The sequence below is a fragment of the Orcinus orca genome, chromosome 21 (assembly GCF_937001465.1).
Source record: "Orcinus orca chromosome 21, mOrcOrc1.1, whole genome shotgun sequence".
In the NCBI taxonomy this organism is placed as follows: domain Eukaryota; kingdom Metazoa; phylum Chordata; class Mammalia; order Artiodactyla; family Delphinidae; genus Orcinus; species Orcinus orca.
This window is the reverse complement of record NC_064579.1, coordinates 5,716,419-5,734,623: the sequence shown is the minus strand read 5'-3', so window position 1 is coordinate 5,734,623 and position 18,205 is coordinate 5,716,419. Positions and strand designations below refer to the sequence as shown.

Sequence of the window (18,205 nt, the reverse complement as noted above, 5' to 3'; positions counted from 1 at the left end):
CCATTTTGAATTAATTTTTGTGTATGGTATAAGGTAAGGGTCCAACTTCTTTTGCATGTGGATCTAATTTTCCCAGCACCATTTATTGAAAAGACTATCCTTTCCCCATTGAACAGTGTTTGCACCCTTGTTAAAAAATCATTTGACCATATATGTGAGTTTATTTCTGGGCTCCCTATTCTATTCCATTGGTTTATATGCCTTTATGCCAGTACCACACTGCTTTAATTACTGTAGCTTTGTAGTAAATTTTGAAATCAGGAAGTGTGAGTCCTCCAACTTTGTTCTACTTAATTGTTTTTAAAGCAAATTTCCTTCTTAAATTTTCTGTTAGTTGTGTACCCAATTAGATTATATCGAACATTTGTTGGCAGAATTCTGCTGGATTCTATAGTTAGAGGAGAAGCCCTAAGAGTGTTTTAATACTTAGATACATGGTCCTTCCTATCAGTAACTTATCAGGCTGCAAATCTGAATGCTTAATGGGGCCAGGCAGATTACATCAATGACTGAGTGACAGGGTTTTAGAAAAAATGTCTGGTAGGGAATATGGGGAACAAGGAGTATGTGCCTGATCCAAGTTAACACATTCAAAACTCGTTCTGAGGGCCAAATAAAACACTGTGCAGATAATCTGACCCTGAGGCTGCCAGCTGGCAGACTGTTCAAAAGCTTTACTGCAGAGTCTAAATGTGATAAATAAAATGATATTTTACATAGGGAAAAAATATAAGTTATTTGTTTAAAACAGCTTGTGTAGCTTAATTTTTGCCTGTGTATGTAGGTGAGTGTGTGTGTGTCTGTGGTCAGGATATGTGCTATGTGATTCCCATCCTACTGAGTCAAGGTGGCAGAAGGCAACGGTAAAGGGCAAGGACTCTGGGGTCAAGCTCTGCCTCCTGGGCCTGAACCCCAGTTTCACCATGTGTGTCTCTGTGACTCTGGGCAAGGCTGGAAAACAAACTCTCTAATCCTCAGTTTCACATTCTGTAAAATGGAAATAATAATAGTATCTATCTCATAATGTAGTGAGGAGCAAATGAGATTAGAAGATAAAACGCTCAGTACTAAGAGCACCTGGCATTTAGAAAGTATTTGGTTAAAAACAAAGTTACTGTTCTAATGGAATCTAGAACATACAAAGGATTTTTGGAGGCCTACGAGTAAAAAAGAATGAAATAAGTATCTATGAGAATCCAAATAATGGGAGGAAAGGAGTAGGAAAATAATAAGGTACAAAGGTAAGGTCAGCATATCGTAAATACTCGACATCCAATTGGCTCACAGCTTCTCACAGCAAAACCAGAACAAAACCCACAAAAACATGTGAACATGGTTCCTAGAAGCACTACCAGGTCATCTCCAGGTGACTTTTCACTTACCTTATTGGTACAAATTAAACCATTCTATTTTCTGCTTTCCATGACTTAACTAGAATCATGGCTACACAGAGAAGAAATATAAACTTACATATTTCTTTCTCTGTAAGTTATTTTGACAGGTGGCAGTCTATACATGGGGTACAAGAGATAAATGATGACTCCAAAACCCCCATGTTTTAAAAACAATTTCTGATAGTTCCATCTTTCCACTAAAAATACAATCCCCATGGTTATAGTCTGTGACGGACACTTATTCTGGTCTATAAAGTCAAGGGATTTTAGATCAATTTATTGAGCACAAAAATCTCAAACCCACCTGAAAAATAATTCACTCTACAAACTTTGTATAGCTCTTTAGATAAAACATAAATACATCTCGATGATTTGACAGATTTTATGGTAAAGGCACTAGTGGGAGGAGATCTGACAATAATATTACAAACTGCTCTTTAGATGTCAGGAAGCCTAATCACTGGATGGTCTTAATTTGTTGGAATAGCTATGGGAGAGGAGATACGAGCTACATAAACATGGTAAGAGAGTGTGATGTCATGGAAGATGCGGGCACTGCACTTTCTCCACCCTCACCCCCATCTTCTCACATCTACCAGGACGCTCACCAGTTTTACATTCGACGCAGATGAACTTTCCATCAGGGAATGATGTCAGTCCCAGGCACTCCAGGTGGAAGTGTTTGCAGCACTCTCCCTCGCAAGGAATCAGAGAATCCCCAGAGCTTTCACAGATCTGTAACATGGCAAAAAAAACCCAGCTGTGCTCAAACTGTAGCAGGCATCAGGACCACTGGGGGGGTCTGTTAAGACACAGATTACTGGGTCCACAGTTTCTGATTCAGCGGGTCTCGGGTGGGGCTCGAGAATCTGCATTTCCAATAAGCACCCTGACAATGCCAGTGCTGCTGGTCCTCGGCCCTCCCTTTGAGAACCGCTGAACCAGATAACTATTTCCAGACCCAATATGTATAAAGTTTAAAAGTCATACTTGATCTTTTATGATTCCTTCTTTGGAATCTGCATACTTTAACTCTTCTTCAGAGTGCAAAGCAGTATTTTTCAAAAAGGGTAAATATACATTAAAAACTTTAATACCAACTTCAATCTGAGAAGATGTTTTTGAAGTCAGCCATCTGCCATTTACTTCCAATTAATAAGGGAGCATCACAGTGAAGACTGGCACTTACACGTGAATAGTAAGTATTCCAACTCCCAAAGGGAAGAAAAGAGCCTGAAGTGGCTTGTAGATCTGTAGCTTGAAAGCAGTATCATAACTTAGAAAGATACTAACCTCTCAAACAGGAGGGAAGTGTATTACTGGCAGGATATTACAGCCTGTTTCAAGCTGCAGGACAGGTTGCCTGCCTACCTGACATACAGTGTCCTTCCTACTCATTCCAGTGCCTCTTCTTGACAAACTTGAGTCCACGGACTGCACATCAGAAACATCTGCATCTGCAGTAGCTGAAGGGCTATCGACTTGCTTTCCAAAGCCTACCTACATGGAAAACAGAACACATTTTTAAGAAAAACAAAAGTTTCCTCAAAATTAGGTGCTATGAAAATCCTAGTTAAGACTTGCTCAAAGAAACCTTCACACAACCTCTTCCTCCCTTCTAAAACCCCTGGATACCCAATGTCTGGTGTTTTGAGAGAAACTGTTACAATTAAAAAAACTACGCTCCTGTTATGTAAGAGACCAGCAAAATTAAGAGACCCGTAAGTTACAAAATGACCAAAATGATTTCTTTTCTACCAGCATTTAAAAAAAAATTCCCTGTTCTTGCCGAGAAAGTCAGGCAAAGCATTACTTGGTTGCTTGGTCTGGCAAAGCGAGACAACACTGCGCCCAGGCCCTGGGACATATTTACCTGCAGGTCACTCAGTCCTCTGGAATCGGAGTCAGACGTGTCTCTGTACGTGGAACTAGCCATTTCTACATCAGTTGAGGCGCGGCTCCTTTTCTTTAGAGGTTTACAGGAATCTGAAATCTCGCTGGCACCTTAATACAACACACCGAAATTAATCCTAAAATAGTACTTAAAGTTTGTTGTTTTAATTTTTTTGTGGGAGAATATTTTCTTTCCCCAAACTCATCTGTAGTGTGAAAAAAAGCATAGCTCTCTTTGTAACACTGAAGTCACGAGTCAAAATTTCATAAGCTTCTGACCTTCCTGATGGTGAGTGATGTAATTTACAACCGCTCTATTAAAACACTCAATTCCGTGCTCCTGCTCTAAAGCTATTTTCGGGCAACAGAGCCCAAGTTCCAACCTAAAAACCAATTCTATCAAAACTGCAGGACAGCTGATCGATTTGGAGCAATCCAAAGAACCATTCAATTTGGAGGGGGAAGACATAAAACCCAACACACTGTGTAGCTTACAAATATGGTCGCAGAGACACCTCCATCTTGTTTTTATTAGGGATGTGACAAATCTTTGATTTGTATTCGATTCGTACACGGATAGTGCCATTTTCCCCCGAATTTTGCAATTCAGTTGATTATTGCCCCCCAGATAAATCCTGGATGTTCACAATTGTTCATCTGAGACTTCCTGGGTGAAGGGCATTTACTGTGACCATTACAAGTGTTGCAGCACAGCTACATACGTCATGCCATCTAGGAGGCACAGTGCTGAGGGCTGTAAACAGACAATGTTCAAGTGCAGCCAAATCACGAAGAGCTGGATGAGAGGCCTCTGTGTGGACTTGGTGAGGGAAGGAATAAATATGAAAAAAAAAAAAAAAGGCAGAGAATAGTGTGGAATTTTTTTTTTAAAACGGTGTGTAATACAAATCCAGCCAAAACAATAGTGCAAAAAGTTACAAAGCAACAATCTCTTGGGCTAATGCAGTATAGGCTACACAGAAAAGCCACGATGAAATGTGCAGATCAGGCACGGTGAATACCAAGGAACCAAGGAGACGGTTAATATTTCAACCCACAGTTTGTGTTTTAGATTTTTTTTTTCCCCCAAAATTTCCATACAACAAACAGACATCTAGATCAGCCCAGCAAGCTATGGTGGAAGTGTGCAGTCCAGAAGAGACCATGGAGAAACAGGTCTCCCGAGGCCATGAAGATCCGCAAAGGCTGAGCGGGAACAGCACTTGGTGTGCGGCACGGTCTGTGCAGGAGGATGTGGACCTCGTTAGACTGCTCAGGTTACTGCAACCTCGTTATCACATCCCATCCTACAAGGTTTTCACTGAATGTTTCCTTACATCTACAAATGAGGGTGCCTGCCCGTGTTAACGCTGATTAAAAAACACAAGTACACAAATCTATCTCCTTCATTGCTGGTGTATGGACCCAGAACACCACCACAAAATATTTCCTTGGCCTAAAAGATCACTGGATTAACAAGGAGTTTTAACAGAGGAACAGGAGTGCTGTACTGAGAGGCTTTCGAAGGGAAACACAGGTACCGCCATTTCCGATGAGTTTCTGAAAATGCTAGAAAAAGGACAGGCTGCCAAAGGCAGCCACCACGCTGTTCTCCATGATAACGGCACTAATGTTAAAAAAAATAAGAGCTTTTAATGATTGTAATGTATACAGTTTGGGCTGTTTGGCAAAACCCTGCAGATGTGCATTAATGACGCTTTATTTTTAAAAAAAAACAAAAACAAAAACAAAAAAACCCAAAAACAGTCCATGTTGAAATTGATCAGTGTAAGTTAAACGGTGGTTTTTAGGCTGGACCCATGATTTAAGCTGTACCCATCCAGCTCAGACAAAAAAAAAAAAAAAAAAAAGAAAAGAAAAAAAAAATCATTTGAATGTTAAAGCAATTGTTCAGAGTCTTGAAAAAGAAATCAGGCAGGAAAATGCCCATAATGATGATTGGCAAAATCAAAATTGAAAACAAAGAAACTGTTTATCGAGCCGCCGACAAAGAAATCTTGCATGGAGACTACAAGTCTGGAGTTTCTGGGATGAAATTGTACAGGAATCTCAGTCCACAGTTTCCTCACTCGCTGCGGAGACGGAGCTGTCACTGAATCTGACAGAGCCCTGCACTCCCCGGTCCGCCGACCCTGTGGAATGGTGGAAACACAACGCAATCAGGCCTCCTAATCTCGCAGCGATCGCGATGTCTTTTCTTGGAGCTCCGCCAAGCAGTGTTCCCTCCGAGAGGCTGTTCAGTTCTGCTGAGGATCTCCACGGAGACCATCGCTGCAGACTTCTCCCCGAGAATGCAGAGAGGCTGGTGTTTTTTTTTTTTTTTTTAAATAATGCAATTTGCCCAGAGTAAACTACAGGTATTAAATACAGTCTGATCTCACCAAAAACGCACGAATCATGCTATGGAGTTTGTACTGTAGTCAAATTGCACACAGAAAAGTACAGACTTAAGTTTAAGGTTTCTTAAACTTTGTGCATATCTCAAATAGATTCTGCATAAGGTCATCAAATAATGGCCATAAATATGCTACGAATCATTTTAATATACAAAAAGATTTTACAGCACTGTAAAAATAAATGTGGCAAGATTTTTTTTTTTTCAATCAGGTTGTCTTGTCTGATTTGTCATAGTCCATGTTTGACCACTATTGACATAGCTACTATTCGGTATTCAGTCGAATACCAAAAAAAGTGGATTCGTCACATCCCTAGTTTATAAACCAGTGAAACCCCAGAATCTTATGGAGAAAAGTTGGAAACAGTATCAAGCCTACGTGGTGTTCTCCAATTTACCAAAACAAATAAGACTTTTCACATGGAGGCACAGAGTAAGATCAATTCTAAAAGACACACACGCACGCATGCGCGCACACACACACAAACACGGGAATACTTCAATTTCACACAAATTATCGACTGAAGAGCGACAAGTGATTTACAGAGACACACAAAAATACATGAAGTACAAATAATTCTTTCAAATTGTTTTTAATCAAGGAAATGCAGAGCAACATTATAATAACTCACCTTTTTGTAATCCAGTCTTCACTGTAGCCTGAGGAACTGTTTCAACCTGTTTGGACAGAAAAATACAGCATTAATGGGGAATTTTTTTTCACTTAATTAACAGAGGGAAAAAAATAATACTTCGATCAATCTAAGTAATGATGAGCGATTAATGTATCTGAAATCTGGACTCGGTCCCATTTTCTGGTAAAGTTCTCTGTCTCAGGGTCAGGGAGGGTTTAAATTCTAGCTGCCTGTGCTGGATACCAAGTGACAACACACAGCCACATGCTTTTGAGCAACGACCTTTCCCACCATTCCCTTGGTATATGAAAAGAACACAAATACTTTCCTCAGTGTCTGGGAGGCAGGAGAGGGGTTGTTTCTGCAACCAGCCCCGATGTTGCTATAAACCCCTCCCGCCCCAAAGACGTTAGGATAAATTTTTACTTACTATGATACTCAGGTTAATGTAACTCACGCCACTTTAAGACCCTTCCGCGCCTGCACTCACATCTAAGTTGCTGGGAATCAGGACCCTCTCTGTAGAGAGTGCTACAGGGCTCCATACAGCTGGAAGCTCAATACTTTTGCTGCTAGTACAAACTTAAGAAAATAAGTTTGTGATATTGCAAAAGCACTTTCTTGAGTGTCTTATGAACAGTGTCTTGATCCTACATTAGGAGAGCGAGATCAGAAGTTATTCTGCCAATGTTTATGTAAAACACGTGGTAATTTGAGGATTGAACCATTGGAATTAAAGAAAGGATGCCATTTGGAGGAGTACCTGCTTAAGCTATGAATTGGATTTAATGTTTCTCTGAGTGGTGAAATATGCATGTTGCAACACATTTTGTAAATATTTAAGGATTATTCTAAGCTTTTTAAAAAAAATTTTATTTTTTCTTTTACAACAAGTAAAAAAAACATACAACAGAAGTGCTTTTATAAGATACAATTAGTAATACAAATATAAAATCTTCTAAACAATCACTGGTATTGTTTTACTACTAACTATAAACACAGTGGCATTAACAATCCATCCCAGTTTTTGTACTCATTCTCCTTATTAATTTTAGACTGACTGGTCACAGACTGAATTTGGGAACCAGCTGGCAAAATCACAACTTCATTTTGGAAAGGAATACTGGAGATCTGCAAGAGGTTAGAAAGATTTTTTGGAATATAATTTCCTAAGTATGAAAGCTAATTATGATAAATGAATGACAAATTAGTATATTATTTAAATTTTTGTTAAATATTTCTGGGAAAACTGTTTTACATGTCTGATGATACCATAGAGTACCCACAAAATCACCTATTAAGTTTGGAAGTTTAAAATTCTGAAGGAAATAATTTAAATAGAAAACTTCACATTCTTCCATATTTAAGTGGTTTTAAAAATATAAAGCTTATTGGAACTAATACTATTCACAATTCTTTTTGTTTAGTAGCAGCTGTCTGGGTATAAAACTGGATATTCTTTCACTTTAACAAATTAAGAAAAATTCTGACTGTGAATTTAAGTTAAAGGAGTTAACGATTTCCAAACATTTCTTTGAAAAGGTAATTTAATATGCCTATTGCTGTATTGATTACACTGGCTGAATACCCTTCCGTCAAAATGCCCCTCCTTCTTTTTACATAAATAGTGTGTATCTGATAACTTAGTAACAGGTGAGTGCCATTCCACTGGGAAAATAACATTCCAAAAAATCTGTGATACCAACAGAAAAACCAGATCATCTATGATTATCTGTTTCTTAAATAAAACTCTTATAGGTAAATTAATTTGGTCTGTTTAAAAAATAAAAATAATATATACCAGCAGCTTAAACCAAAAATTAAAATTAAAAAAAAAAAGGGAACTCAATGATGGTTCCAAATAAAAATCACGAAAACATGAAATTATTTTGCTCGTAACTGAAATGTCAAAATCAATGTGAGGAATTCTTTAGAAGTCTTGTACCACTGACTTCCCATCTCCTGAAGCCTGATTGTTTTCTGTGAAAATGCTTGAAGCAGCATCACAGGGATGGTTGTATTAGGACTGGGCACTGGGATTCACCAGGACAGAAGCATTAGGTAGTCCGGAAAGGAAAGCCAGTGTGGGGGGAGTCTCTCTTTCTTTTAAGACACCAGCATAAGCCACAACACTCACAAATACGACGGTTAACCCTCTACATGTGGGAAGCCAACCTGCTCCTTTTTGATCTTCTTCTTTGGCACGACCTCAGTGGATTTCTCTGATTCGGAACGGGTTCTAATGGATCTTCTCTGTTGCTTCTTTTCTACTGAGCCTAAAAGACAATTCAAACGAACAAACAATAAAACCTCACTTGAGTAACTGACATTCAAGTAATTAAGATCTGACCAAATTCCTTCCTTTTCTTATCCATTACTTTTGGTCTTTTAACTATAACTCATTAAAAAAACTATTAAACACTTGGGAGTACATTAAAAAAATTGTATAGATCAAACTGTAAAAGCTGATGGGTTGAGACTAGGAGTCATAACGCACTCTGAACTATACAGATAAAGAGGGATTGGATTGTTAAAAATTGTAAAGTCAAACCAAAACAGCAGATAAACACATTTAGGTAATAATAATTGAAGGGATGAAGGGACTGAGGGGACGGATGAAAATGATTTTATTCTCAGTTGACATTAGGAATTAATGGTTCAAAATTCAATCGGTACTGTGTACTTTGCATTTTAACAAATAAATTAATTCTACACGTAAAATGCTTAATAGTGCTAGGTGCTGGTTTTGCTATTGTTATATCATTAACAACCAAAGGGAAAAAAGCAGGAAAGGCACAAAAACGGGACTAAAACTGAATCATTAATTTGACTATCAAGGGACTTGTATAACTTAGAAATAATGAGTCATGGAAAACTAGTTGAAACAAATTATCAAGCTATTTAATATTAAATGGTGAAAAAAAGAAACTATGAAGATTTTTAAACAGTAAAATTCTTTGAAAGAAAACTCACATGGACCCCATTTTGGAAAGGATAAAACTTAAGATTGAAGGCCGCAATGTGAAGAAACACTAAGTCAGGAATGAATCACAGAATGATTCATTCTGTGACCCTAAGAAGGAATGATACCTTCAGCACAGCTGTTCTCCATCTTTTCAGTGCTTGGACCACCTAAACGGTCCTTGCTAGATAATAATCACCTTGCAGAAGCTACCTCAATGAAGTGTTCCATATCACCTGTATATTTTCTGGTTTCATTGTTCTTGTCTATGTGGAAAGGGCTTTCCTCACCTTTGTTCAAAGCCAAAACAAAGAAGGATCCCACTACTTTTTGGGGGGAAGGAGTAGGTAGTTTGATGATAATGTATTGTTTCTGAGCTGTGCTTAATTAATTTCTAGCAGAGAAGTCACAAAATGAAGGTGTCCTTTACTCTCACTCTTCTCCTTACAATGATGAAAATGTTAACTAAGACAACAGGTATCCTATCCTCACAGACACCTGAGTATTCGAGAGATCCATATTTCAGTATAGTCATCAACATTCAAGACCTACCAGGGAAGAGGAAAATGAAAATAGAACTGCGTAAAACAAACAAACAAAAAACCTTGTTTTGAGAATGACAACAAAATTGTTCTAGCAAGGGCAAATGATATTTGCTCTATTGTCTTATAAAGATAAGACAATGTGGTGACTCCTTAAAATTATTCTGAAAGCTACCCGAAGAACATATACATTCTACTACATTTAAAGACACTAAAAAGTATTATGTTTATGTTCTAAGAGAGGAGAAGTGAGCATCTCTGGATTTGGAAAATAGCTTAGAAATCTGGTAGAAATGCAGATACAACTCCTCAAACCATAGAAATGTAGCAGTGCCACACATCCTATGTAGCACCTAAATTTACTAAGAAAAGGCTGGAGAATTCCCCATGAGTAGTTAACACCAAATGAGATAATGGTACAATTGGTTTCTGAAGGGAGATCAGGTCTCTTTTCTGACTTTTCAACTACTGAAGTTATTTTCGCAAGGAACAAAATGGTCATGTAAAAAGATAAAATATGCTTATCAACTACGGCTGGTAACCAAATTTAAACCAAGGTCAAAGCTTTAGAGCGCTCATCCCTAAATTAAGGCTGCAACGTTAATTTACAATCTCATTACATTATGTCTGCCTGAGGAAGGAACTGGGCTTTTTCTTGATATAAAGAATTATAACCTTCCACCTTTAGCTTTCACTAGAAAAGAAAAAAAGAAGAAGGAAAAGAAGAAAATCCACAGCAGAACTTAAATTGAAATGAAAAGACTACATGAAGATAAAATGTTCAGTAGCTGAGGGGCAGAAAAAACAATCTCCATTAAAAGTAAAAGTTTAATATTTAAGATCAATCTAATATCCTATGAAGAATTTACTTTCTCCCTAGTTCGGAGAATGCAGATGTTTAAGTAATGATCCTCCTAGTCTAAATATCACACTTACATTCAGACAAATTACTAACAGTTTAACAGTAAACAGTTTAACAATAAACTAACAGTTTAACAGTAAAGAAAGATGACAAAACTGATAGACCTAACTACAGAGCACTGAGGCCAAAAGAGTCTTGTGGTATTCAAAGAAGGTAACAAACATTTTCAATTATGGCTAATTAATGCAAAATCTTCTAAGTCCATTATTCATTGCTTCATTATAATTTCATTTTTTATACAGTATTTTGAAGTGATACAAGTTGCAAATCTGGTTCTGGATTTTGCTACTCCCTCCTTACCTTACTGCAGCTTCCTTTCCCAACTCATTGTTGAATAAAGGCATTCTATTTACTATGCCCTGTCCCATACATGGCAACACCTCTCCCCATCCTGCAGCCCTTTCTTGAAAATAAAGGGCTGCAAGTTCTTTCCTGAATAATGATTGTTTTTATTTAGCTTTTATAATAAGAAGAATCTTACTCAAAATTTCCCTTACAAAAATACTTACCCCTTAGTGCCACTCAATTACAGGTTTGCCTGAGCTACTACTGATCCAAGATTACTACCTTGGGTCTTAAGACTTTAATCCTTCTAGAAAATTATTTGGTCACTTCTTAGATTCCAAAAAAAATTTGAAAGAACAAATTGAAACAAACTCCTTCCTCCTAAGATTTCAAATGACCAAGTTAGTTGGTATCTAACTCTTTTCTTGACAGCTGTATGCAGCAGTAATACTGTTATATAAACCAAATCCACCAGACACTCAATTAAGCTTCTATAAGATCCTCAGTCAGTCTCTTAATAAAAATTACTTTGCCTATTCCAAAGGCATGATCTTACTAAATACAGGCATTTCTTCTTTGAGCAACAATAATGTAGCTTGATTTTCAATTCATGGTATCTGTTAATCAGAGAAGATTATAAGAGAGCTAGGCCCGAACCTCTCAACTGCTGACATCTAGCACACCTAAGAATAATGGAAAGAGTGTGGGCATCTACCAATTTGTGTCCAATAGGGGATAAAGGAGGAAATAGTAAGAATGTGTTAATAGTGCTGGAAAATTAAAGCCGTTATTCTCATGCAGAGAGATCATCAAATGGTGCATCTAGTCAGATATGTACAGACTGTATAACTACAGTCTTTTCATTATAGAATCCTATTATTTAAATTCCTGTAGGAAAAATAACTATTACTATCAATAAAGCTCTCTGGCCCCTAAACCATTCTTTCCTATTGAAATAATCACTTTTATAATTTCATTTTTAAAATATAATTTGATTTTGATAGGAACAGAGCTGCCATGTGACAGTCAAGCAGAACCAAGAACTCCAATGGGAATGTACTCTACATTCATACCCACCTGCAGGACCAGATGCTGTTTCCGGAGATGACATATTCTGAGTTGCCTTTTCATTCCTCTGGTTTGGTGTAGAAATTATAAGTCTGTCTTGTCCCCTGACACTTATTTCTGTTTTGTTACCAATTCCCTTCAAAATAAGGCAAATTAAAAAATAGGTGATTACCAGGCAAATGGGATCATTGGCTTATAAAGATGCCTTAAGACCATCATAATGTGCTTGGATTTTTTTTTTTTTTTTTTGCGGTACGCGGGCCTCTCACGGTTGTGGCCTCTCCCGTGGAGGAGCACAGGCTCCAGACGCGCAGGCTCAGTGGCCGTGGCTCATGGGCCCAGCCATCCCGCGGCACGTGGGATCCTCCCGGACCGGGGCATGAACCCGTGTCCCCTGCATCGGCAGGCGGACTCTCAACCACTGCGCCACCAGAGAAGCCCTGTGCTTGGATTTTATATGGTCTTTGATTGCAGTTAATTTATTATCTTAGCCATTATCAGAACAATTTTATTAAGTCATCAGGATGTACTCTAAAATGTACAATGAGACTATGTGGGGGAAAAAAACCTGTTTTCTAAGTCCAGATGATGAATATCACTAAAAAATAAACCTGTATCATCTAATTTTCTGTCAAAACCAAAATATTTTCTGGTCTGAATAGTCTCTCCCTTTACCCATATCACAGTAAGAGAACTATAGTCATTTTCATGTGGTAAAGTACCCTACTACAGATAAAAATATCAACACGTCTTTGAAAGACAAGGATATCCTTAGATTACAGAAGTGTGATGAAAATGTGCACCCCATAAGCAATCTGGAGCAGAGAGAAGGCAGGGAGAATTACAGTTCTGTCTCATTTTAGGTATTTTTAATGCAGTGAAATAAAGGAGTGATTTATAAATATAGTGTATGTATTTTTAAAGCTTTCATTTTTAAAAGGTCAGTTTTATCTCAAATTTGATTTAAATAGCACTCTTTGGGGGGGGTGACAAAGTTTGATTTGTGCATCCAAAAGCAGATAAAAACCAGCTCCAAGAATGAAGCCAATTCGCATTCGAAAAAGATGCAAAGTATTTACTTGCGAGTCAAAGCTGTCAACAGAACCAAGTGGGGACTGTAACTTAAGTTTTTCCAAGGAGCTTCGCCTTACTGAAATCGGTTGAACCTATAGGCAGAAACAGGTTAACAGAGGACCCTTATGCTTTTCTTTAGGAAAATATATCACCGATGAGGTGTACCTATATTTATTTTAATGTGCATAAGACAACGTTAGGAAATAAGCACAGAATTCTTTAAACAGCACACGTCCAGGAGGTGCCACTAAATTTGGATTCACAAGCCCACAGTTGTGGTGTCGGCTGGGAGGGCAGTGAAGAGGTACACGGACTAGAAATTACAAATGTTGTAAAAGAGTTTTAAAGTCTTCAAGCTAAAGTGTAAGTGCCCTAAATGGAGGCCCAGGGCTGTCTGAGGGAGGCATTCCGTTTGAAGAGGCTACTTTCACCCCGTTACACAAGCTGTCACCACAGTTCATTGTGGCAGAACAAACACAGTTCTGGTATTTCTCTAAAATGTATGAGCTATCGCAGGTCAACATGAGCCAAACAAAATTGCTGGTGCAACCAAACAGAGCAACAGGTATAATGATTACAACGGTTAATTCAGATAACTGACAGAAATGATTTAATAAGAAGCATACTTTGCAACTAAGAAAAACTAACCACACAAACCAGAAACAGGCAAAGTGCCCAGTTTTTTTCCATGATTTTAGGGAGCTCAGCTCAATTTTGGCTGCACAGCTCAAGATTAATCTAGTACAGATGGGGATATTACAAAAGAGAGAAAAAAAAAAGAAGAAAAGCAAAGCTTTTTTGCCTATGTCTTTTTTGCCCCCATCTTAAACAGAGTAAACTGACTGTACATTTCAAGTGCAGTGAATACAAAGGGTATTCAAATTATGACCTTGCGTTGTTTCGGTTTTTTGGTTTTTTTTTTTTTTTTGCGGTACGCGGGCCTCTCACTGTTGTGGCCTCTCCCGTTGCGGAGCACAGGCTCCGGACGTGCAGGCTCAGCGGCCATGGCTCACGGGCCCAGCTGCTCCGCGGCATGTGGGATCTTCCCGGGCCGGGGCACGGACCCGTGTCCCCTGAATCAGCAGGCGGCCTCTCAACCACTGTGCCACCAGGGAAGCCCTGGGGCTTTTTTAAATGCCAAGGTTGACTACTTACTAGATACCTAGGTTCCCCCAAAAAACCCATGAGAAAAGAAGGTACCTTCGTTGAATAAACAAACTGATCGATAAATTTCCCATCTCCTGTAGCATTCTGAAGAGCAAACACTTGTTCAATTTTCACAACTGGAGACATGTTACACTTCTGCAAATCCAGGCTCCCTTTGTGCATTGTGATGGAAGCTGGTAAGGATTTCCTCGCAGCTGCCGTTTTCCACGCTACTTTAACGGGAGGTGGTTCATCCTCTTCCACGCTTGTGTGCCGCCTCTGGCTGTGTCTCCGAATTTCAGTACCTGATAGTGAGGAGGCCGCCTCACCTGCACTGGTCTGTTCTGGCTGAGTATTCAGCACTGATCTTGGCCTTCGGGTTTTTTTAACTTCAGCCTTGGAGGCAACATTCTTTTTTGCTTGGGATAAAGCCTCCTCAGGCTGTTTATCAATGTAGATAAAAGTATACTGTTCAATTCTTTCCTCCCGGGTCATTTTCAACGCTTTCTCTGCGTGGGCAATGCCGATATCCCACTGAGCACGTTCTCTCTGAGGCCGGGGTTTCCGAATCTGTAAAGAAAGATACAGGCATTATGGAACATGCTTTAATCTAACAGGGACAGTTAAAAAACCATGTATTTCCCATGTGGTCTTATCATCTTTCCAGGTATGCATAAACATCTTCAGGGTCTTCAGTCAAACAAGGGAAATGTTCTAACTCCATGACTTTGATGAATCAGCGCTGCTATCAAGGACATGCAGGTCCACTCTTTTACAGTAAACCCTTCTTTGTTGCCCACTCTGCTGGACAAGTCCCTCCAAGAGGGAGTCGTCCTCCTCATGTCACATTCCTAAAAAGCTGGCAGTGATGATGGCACAGAGAAGAAAGATTACAGAAAGGATAACTTTCAGGGGCCAATAAAACACTAACATTAAAGACAACACCCTAAAGTTCAGGGGTGCCACACAGACCACAGCAAAGCTAAGTAAGTGGCACAGAGCCAGCATTTGGAGCTGAGCGGCCAGCCTGTGCCAGAATGCAAACAGGGGCAGAATGCAGAGAAAGGGGAGCCCCGAGGAACACGTGGAAATTGATACAACACAAGAAAACAGGATCGTATGAGAGGAAAAATAAACCTGCATCACGGTTTCCAGAGTCCTGATCAGAAGACTTTGGATTGGCAAAACAGGTAAGAAAATTTTGAATAAAGGTATGTGAGATGAGCAAAGCAATTAGGAATTATCCAGGGGGTTAGACTGAGGTAGCCAGAAATTAGCTAATGAAACAAGGAGACGGTACAGTATATGTCAAACACTGTTAAACACTGTGAAGTGTTAAGTTTGATAAAAGTAATCAAAATCCTCTGTGAAAATATTTAGCTTAGAGTGAAAATATGACAAATTTCTGAATCACCAGAGGTCCACACTAAATTAGTTGAGTTTAAAAATCTCGACCAGACAGATTATCAAGAGTTCATGTCAAAATTCTAGTATGTCCACCACCACAACAAACATCTTTAGTTCCATCACTAGTGTGACCTTGGTTGAACCCGCTACTTAAGGGTTCTGTGCCTCAATTTCTTCATCTGCAGAAATAGGAATAACAGTATCTACCTCACCAAAGTTGTAATGAAGATTAAATGGATTAATACATATATAAAATACTTAAAAACAGTGCCTGTCTCAGAGTAAGTACTAAATATTTTTAAAACCTTACTTTCATAAAACAATTTTGCTAAATAAGAATAAAGAGGAATTAGGGGAAAATGCTGAAATAGGAAAAAACATAAAAATCTCTGACAAAATCCACATTTCACTAGCATCTACTAGACTATGTACATTTGAATTCAATTCAAAATAGAATCCAAAATTGTATTAAGCAGATAGTTTTCAGTAGGACTATAATGTTGTTTATATGACATATAAAATTTATTGACACACAATGAATTATTAAAATTGAACTTAGAGGACTAAGATAAGTCATTCTAATTGCTTGAATTCAAGTATGAAAAGCTCTACTAAATTATTAAGTCCTTTACAGTCCACATTCAATTGACCATGTTCCTATGTCATCAGTCACCTTCTGTTTCTCAGAGTGATTGCTGGCTTGTCTGGTCGCCTCGGCCAGTAGTTCTTCATACTGTTTGTGACCTTTGTACTCTCGGACCCGCTTTTCGTGAACCCACGCCCTCTCTGGCTGGTTGCTAAAAAATTGGACGTGATATTCCCGGGCACCTGTAAGTAAAAATTCTTATTAGCCCTTTCAGAGCATAAGCAGCCACATATACTTTGCCAAAAATGTGGACCTAAGCCAGGTTCCCTAGTTTACTCCTATTAAAACGTGTCGTTTTTGGATCGTCCAAAGATGTAATCCAACATCTACCAATAACACAACTAATTGTCACTGTAAAAATCACCCCAAACGATTAAACTTAGTACAGCAAGTTTTAAGAGAAAAGAAAAAAATCAGAAATTCTGCTAATTGTCAGATTTGTTACCTTGGTTACACAATTTATATTTACTGGCCTCAAACCTTTTTACAAACAAATCTGGGTACAAATAAATAATTTTTCCTTCAAAAAAATGCGTAACATATTTTCTTGGACTTTCAAAAGCCAATTGCTGGTCAAACTGCTTTTCTAATGACATAAACGTGTGGCGCACAGACCTGGGGGTGGTAAGGGGAGGACAGGCTACTGAGACTCTCCCAGGGATCCTGCAAGGTCAAAACCATCTTCACAATAACACCAAGATGTTGTCTTTTTCATGATGTTGACATTTGCACTTAATACGGCAAAAGCAATGGTGGGTCAGACTGCTGGCATCTCAGCACAAATAAAGGCAGTGATGACACCAAATTATACTAGTGCCGTATCCTTCACAGCCATATGCTGGCAGTTACAAACAAACAAACAAAAAAGCCAGTTTTACTTAATATCTTTGATGAAGCAGTAAAAATTACTTTTTCTAAATCTCAACCCTTGAACACGTCTTTCTAGTATTCCTTGTGACAAAATGGGAAGGGTGCATAAAGCACTTCTGTGCGCTGCAAGTATGAAGATTGCCTTGAGGGAAAGTACTTCCGGGATTGAACTGCAAGGTGAACTGGCCACTTCTTCATGGAACATAACTAAGAGAAAAACTACGGTTATTTGAACTTGAGAATTTGGCAGGTATTTTCTCAAAAGTGAACAAGCAAGTTTGTCACTTCAAGGAAAACAGCTGATAGTATTTGTTGCCAATAATAAAATTTGATCTTCCAAGAAAAATCAAAATATTGGAAAACTAGTATCTGCCCCTATGAGTCTTCCAATTTCCAAATAATCTAAGAATTTTCTGATGAAGTAAGTGGTGACAACGAATGTGATTTTAAAAATATCTATAAAGGAATGTGTCAACATTTGGAAGATATGCATGCAATATTTTTTAAATGGCCAATGTATGATGTTACAAAGTCATGAAAGGCAAATGATCCATTCAAAGTGCAAGGCAGAAACCAAGTACAAAAAGTTTATTGGTAGGATTTCAGATTCCATATTGCAACTACCCCACCACTTGCTGAGTTTGGGGGCAATATCAAAGAAATATACCCACAATTATCTGAAAAGGCTATTATTAAAATACTCTTCCCTTTTCCAACTACACATCTGTGTGAGGCCAGATTATCTTCATTTTCTTCAACCAAAACAACAAACCATAACAGACTGAATGTAGAAGCAGATACGAGAATCTAGTGTCTTCAGTTAAGCCAGTCATTAAAGAGATTTGCAAAAATGTAAAAATACCATTCTTCTCAATTTTTTTGCTTGAGAAAATATTTTTCATAAAAACAGAATTAATAATATAACATACAGTAGCTTTTTAAAAA

At 38.3% G+C, this 18,205-nt stretch overlaps 1 protein-coding gene across 6 annotated transcripts in view; it reads right to left on the bottom strand.

Moving 5' to 3' along the window:
* NSD3 (nuclear receptor binding SET domain protein 3) overlaps nucleotides 1-18,205 on the bottom strand; it is a 110,195-nt gene that overhangs the window by 37,126 nt on the left and 54,864 nt on the right. For 5 of the 6 annotated variants that reach the window (XM_033415027.2, XM_004284886.3, XM_033415028.2 and 2 more), the window contains exons 5-12: nucleotides 16,418-16,572; nucleotides 14,392-14,907; nucleotides 12,127-12,253; nucleotides 8,514-8,614; nucleotides 6,336-6,381; nucleotides 3,268-3,398; nucleotides 2,766-2,894; nucleotides 2,003-2,129 (exon numbers count right to left, since the gene is read on the bottom strand). In XM_033415027.2, coding sequence (XP_033270918.1) covers nucleotides 2,003-2,129; nucleotides 2,766-2,894; nucleotides 3,268-3,398; nucleotides 6,336-6,381; nucleotides 8,514-8,614; nucleotides 12,127-12,253; nucleotides 14,392-14,907; nucleotides 16,418-16,572 — 1,332 coding nt within the window. Of the gene's footprint in view, nucleotides 1-2,002; nucleotides 2,130-2,765; nucleotides 2,895-3,267; nucleotides 3,399-4,800; nucleotides 5,441-6,335; nucleotides 6,382-8,513; nucleotides 8,615-12,126; nucleotides 12,254-14,391; nucleotides 14,908-16,417; nucleotides 16,573-18,205 lie in introns of those variants that run through there. The other variant, XM_033415032.2, reaches the window with a different exon arrangement.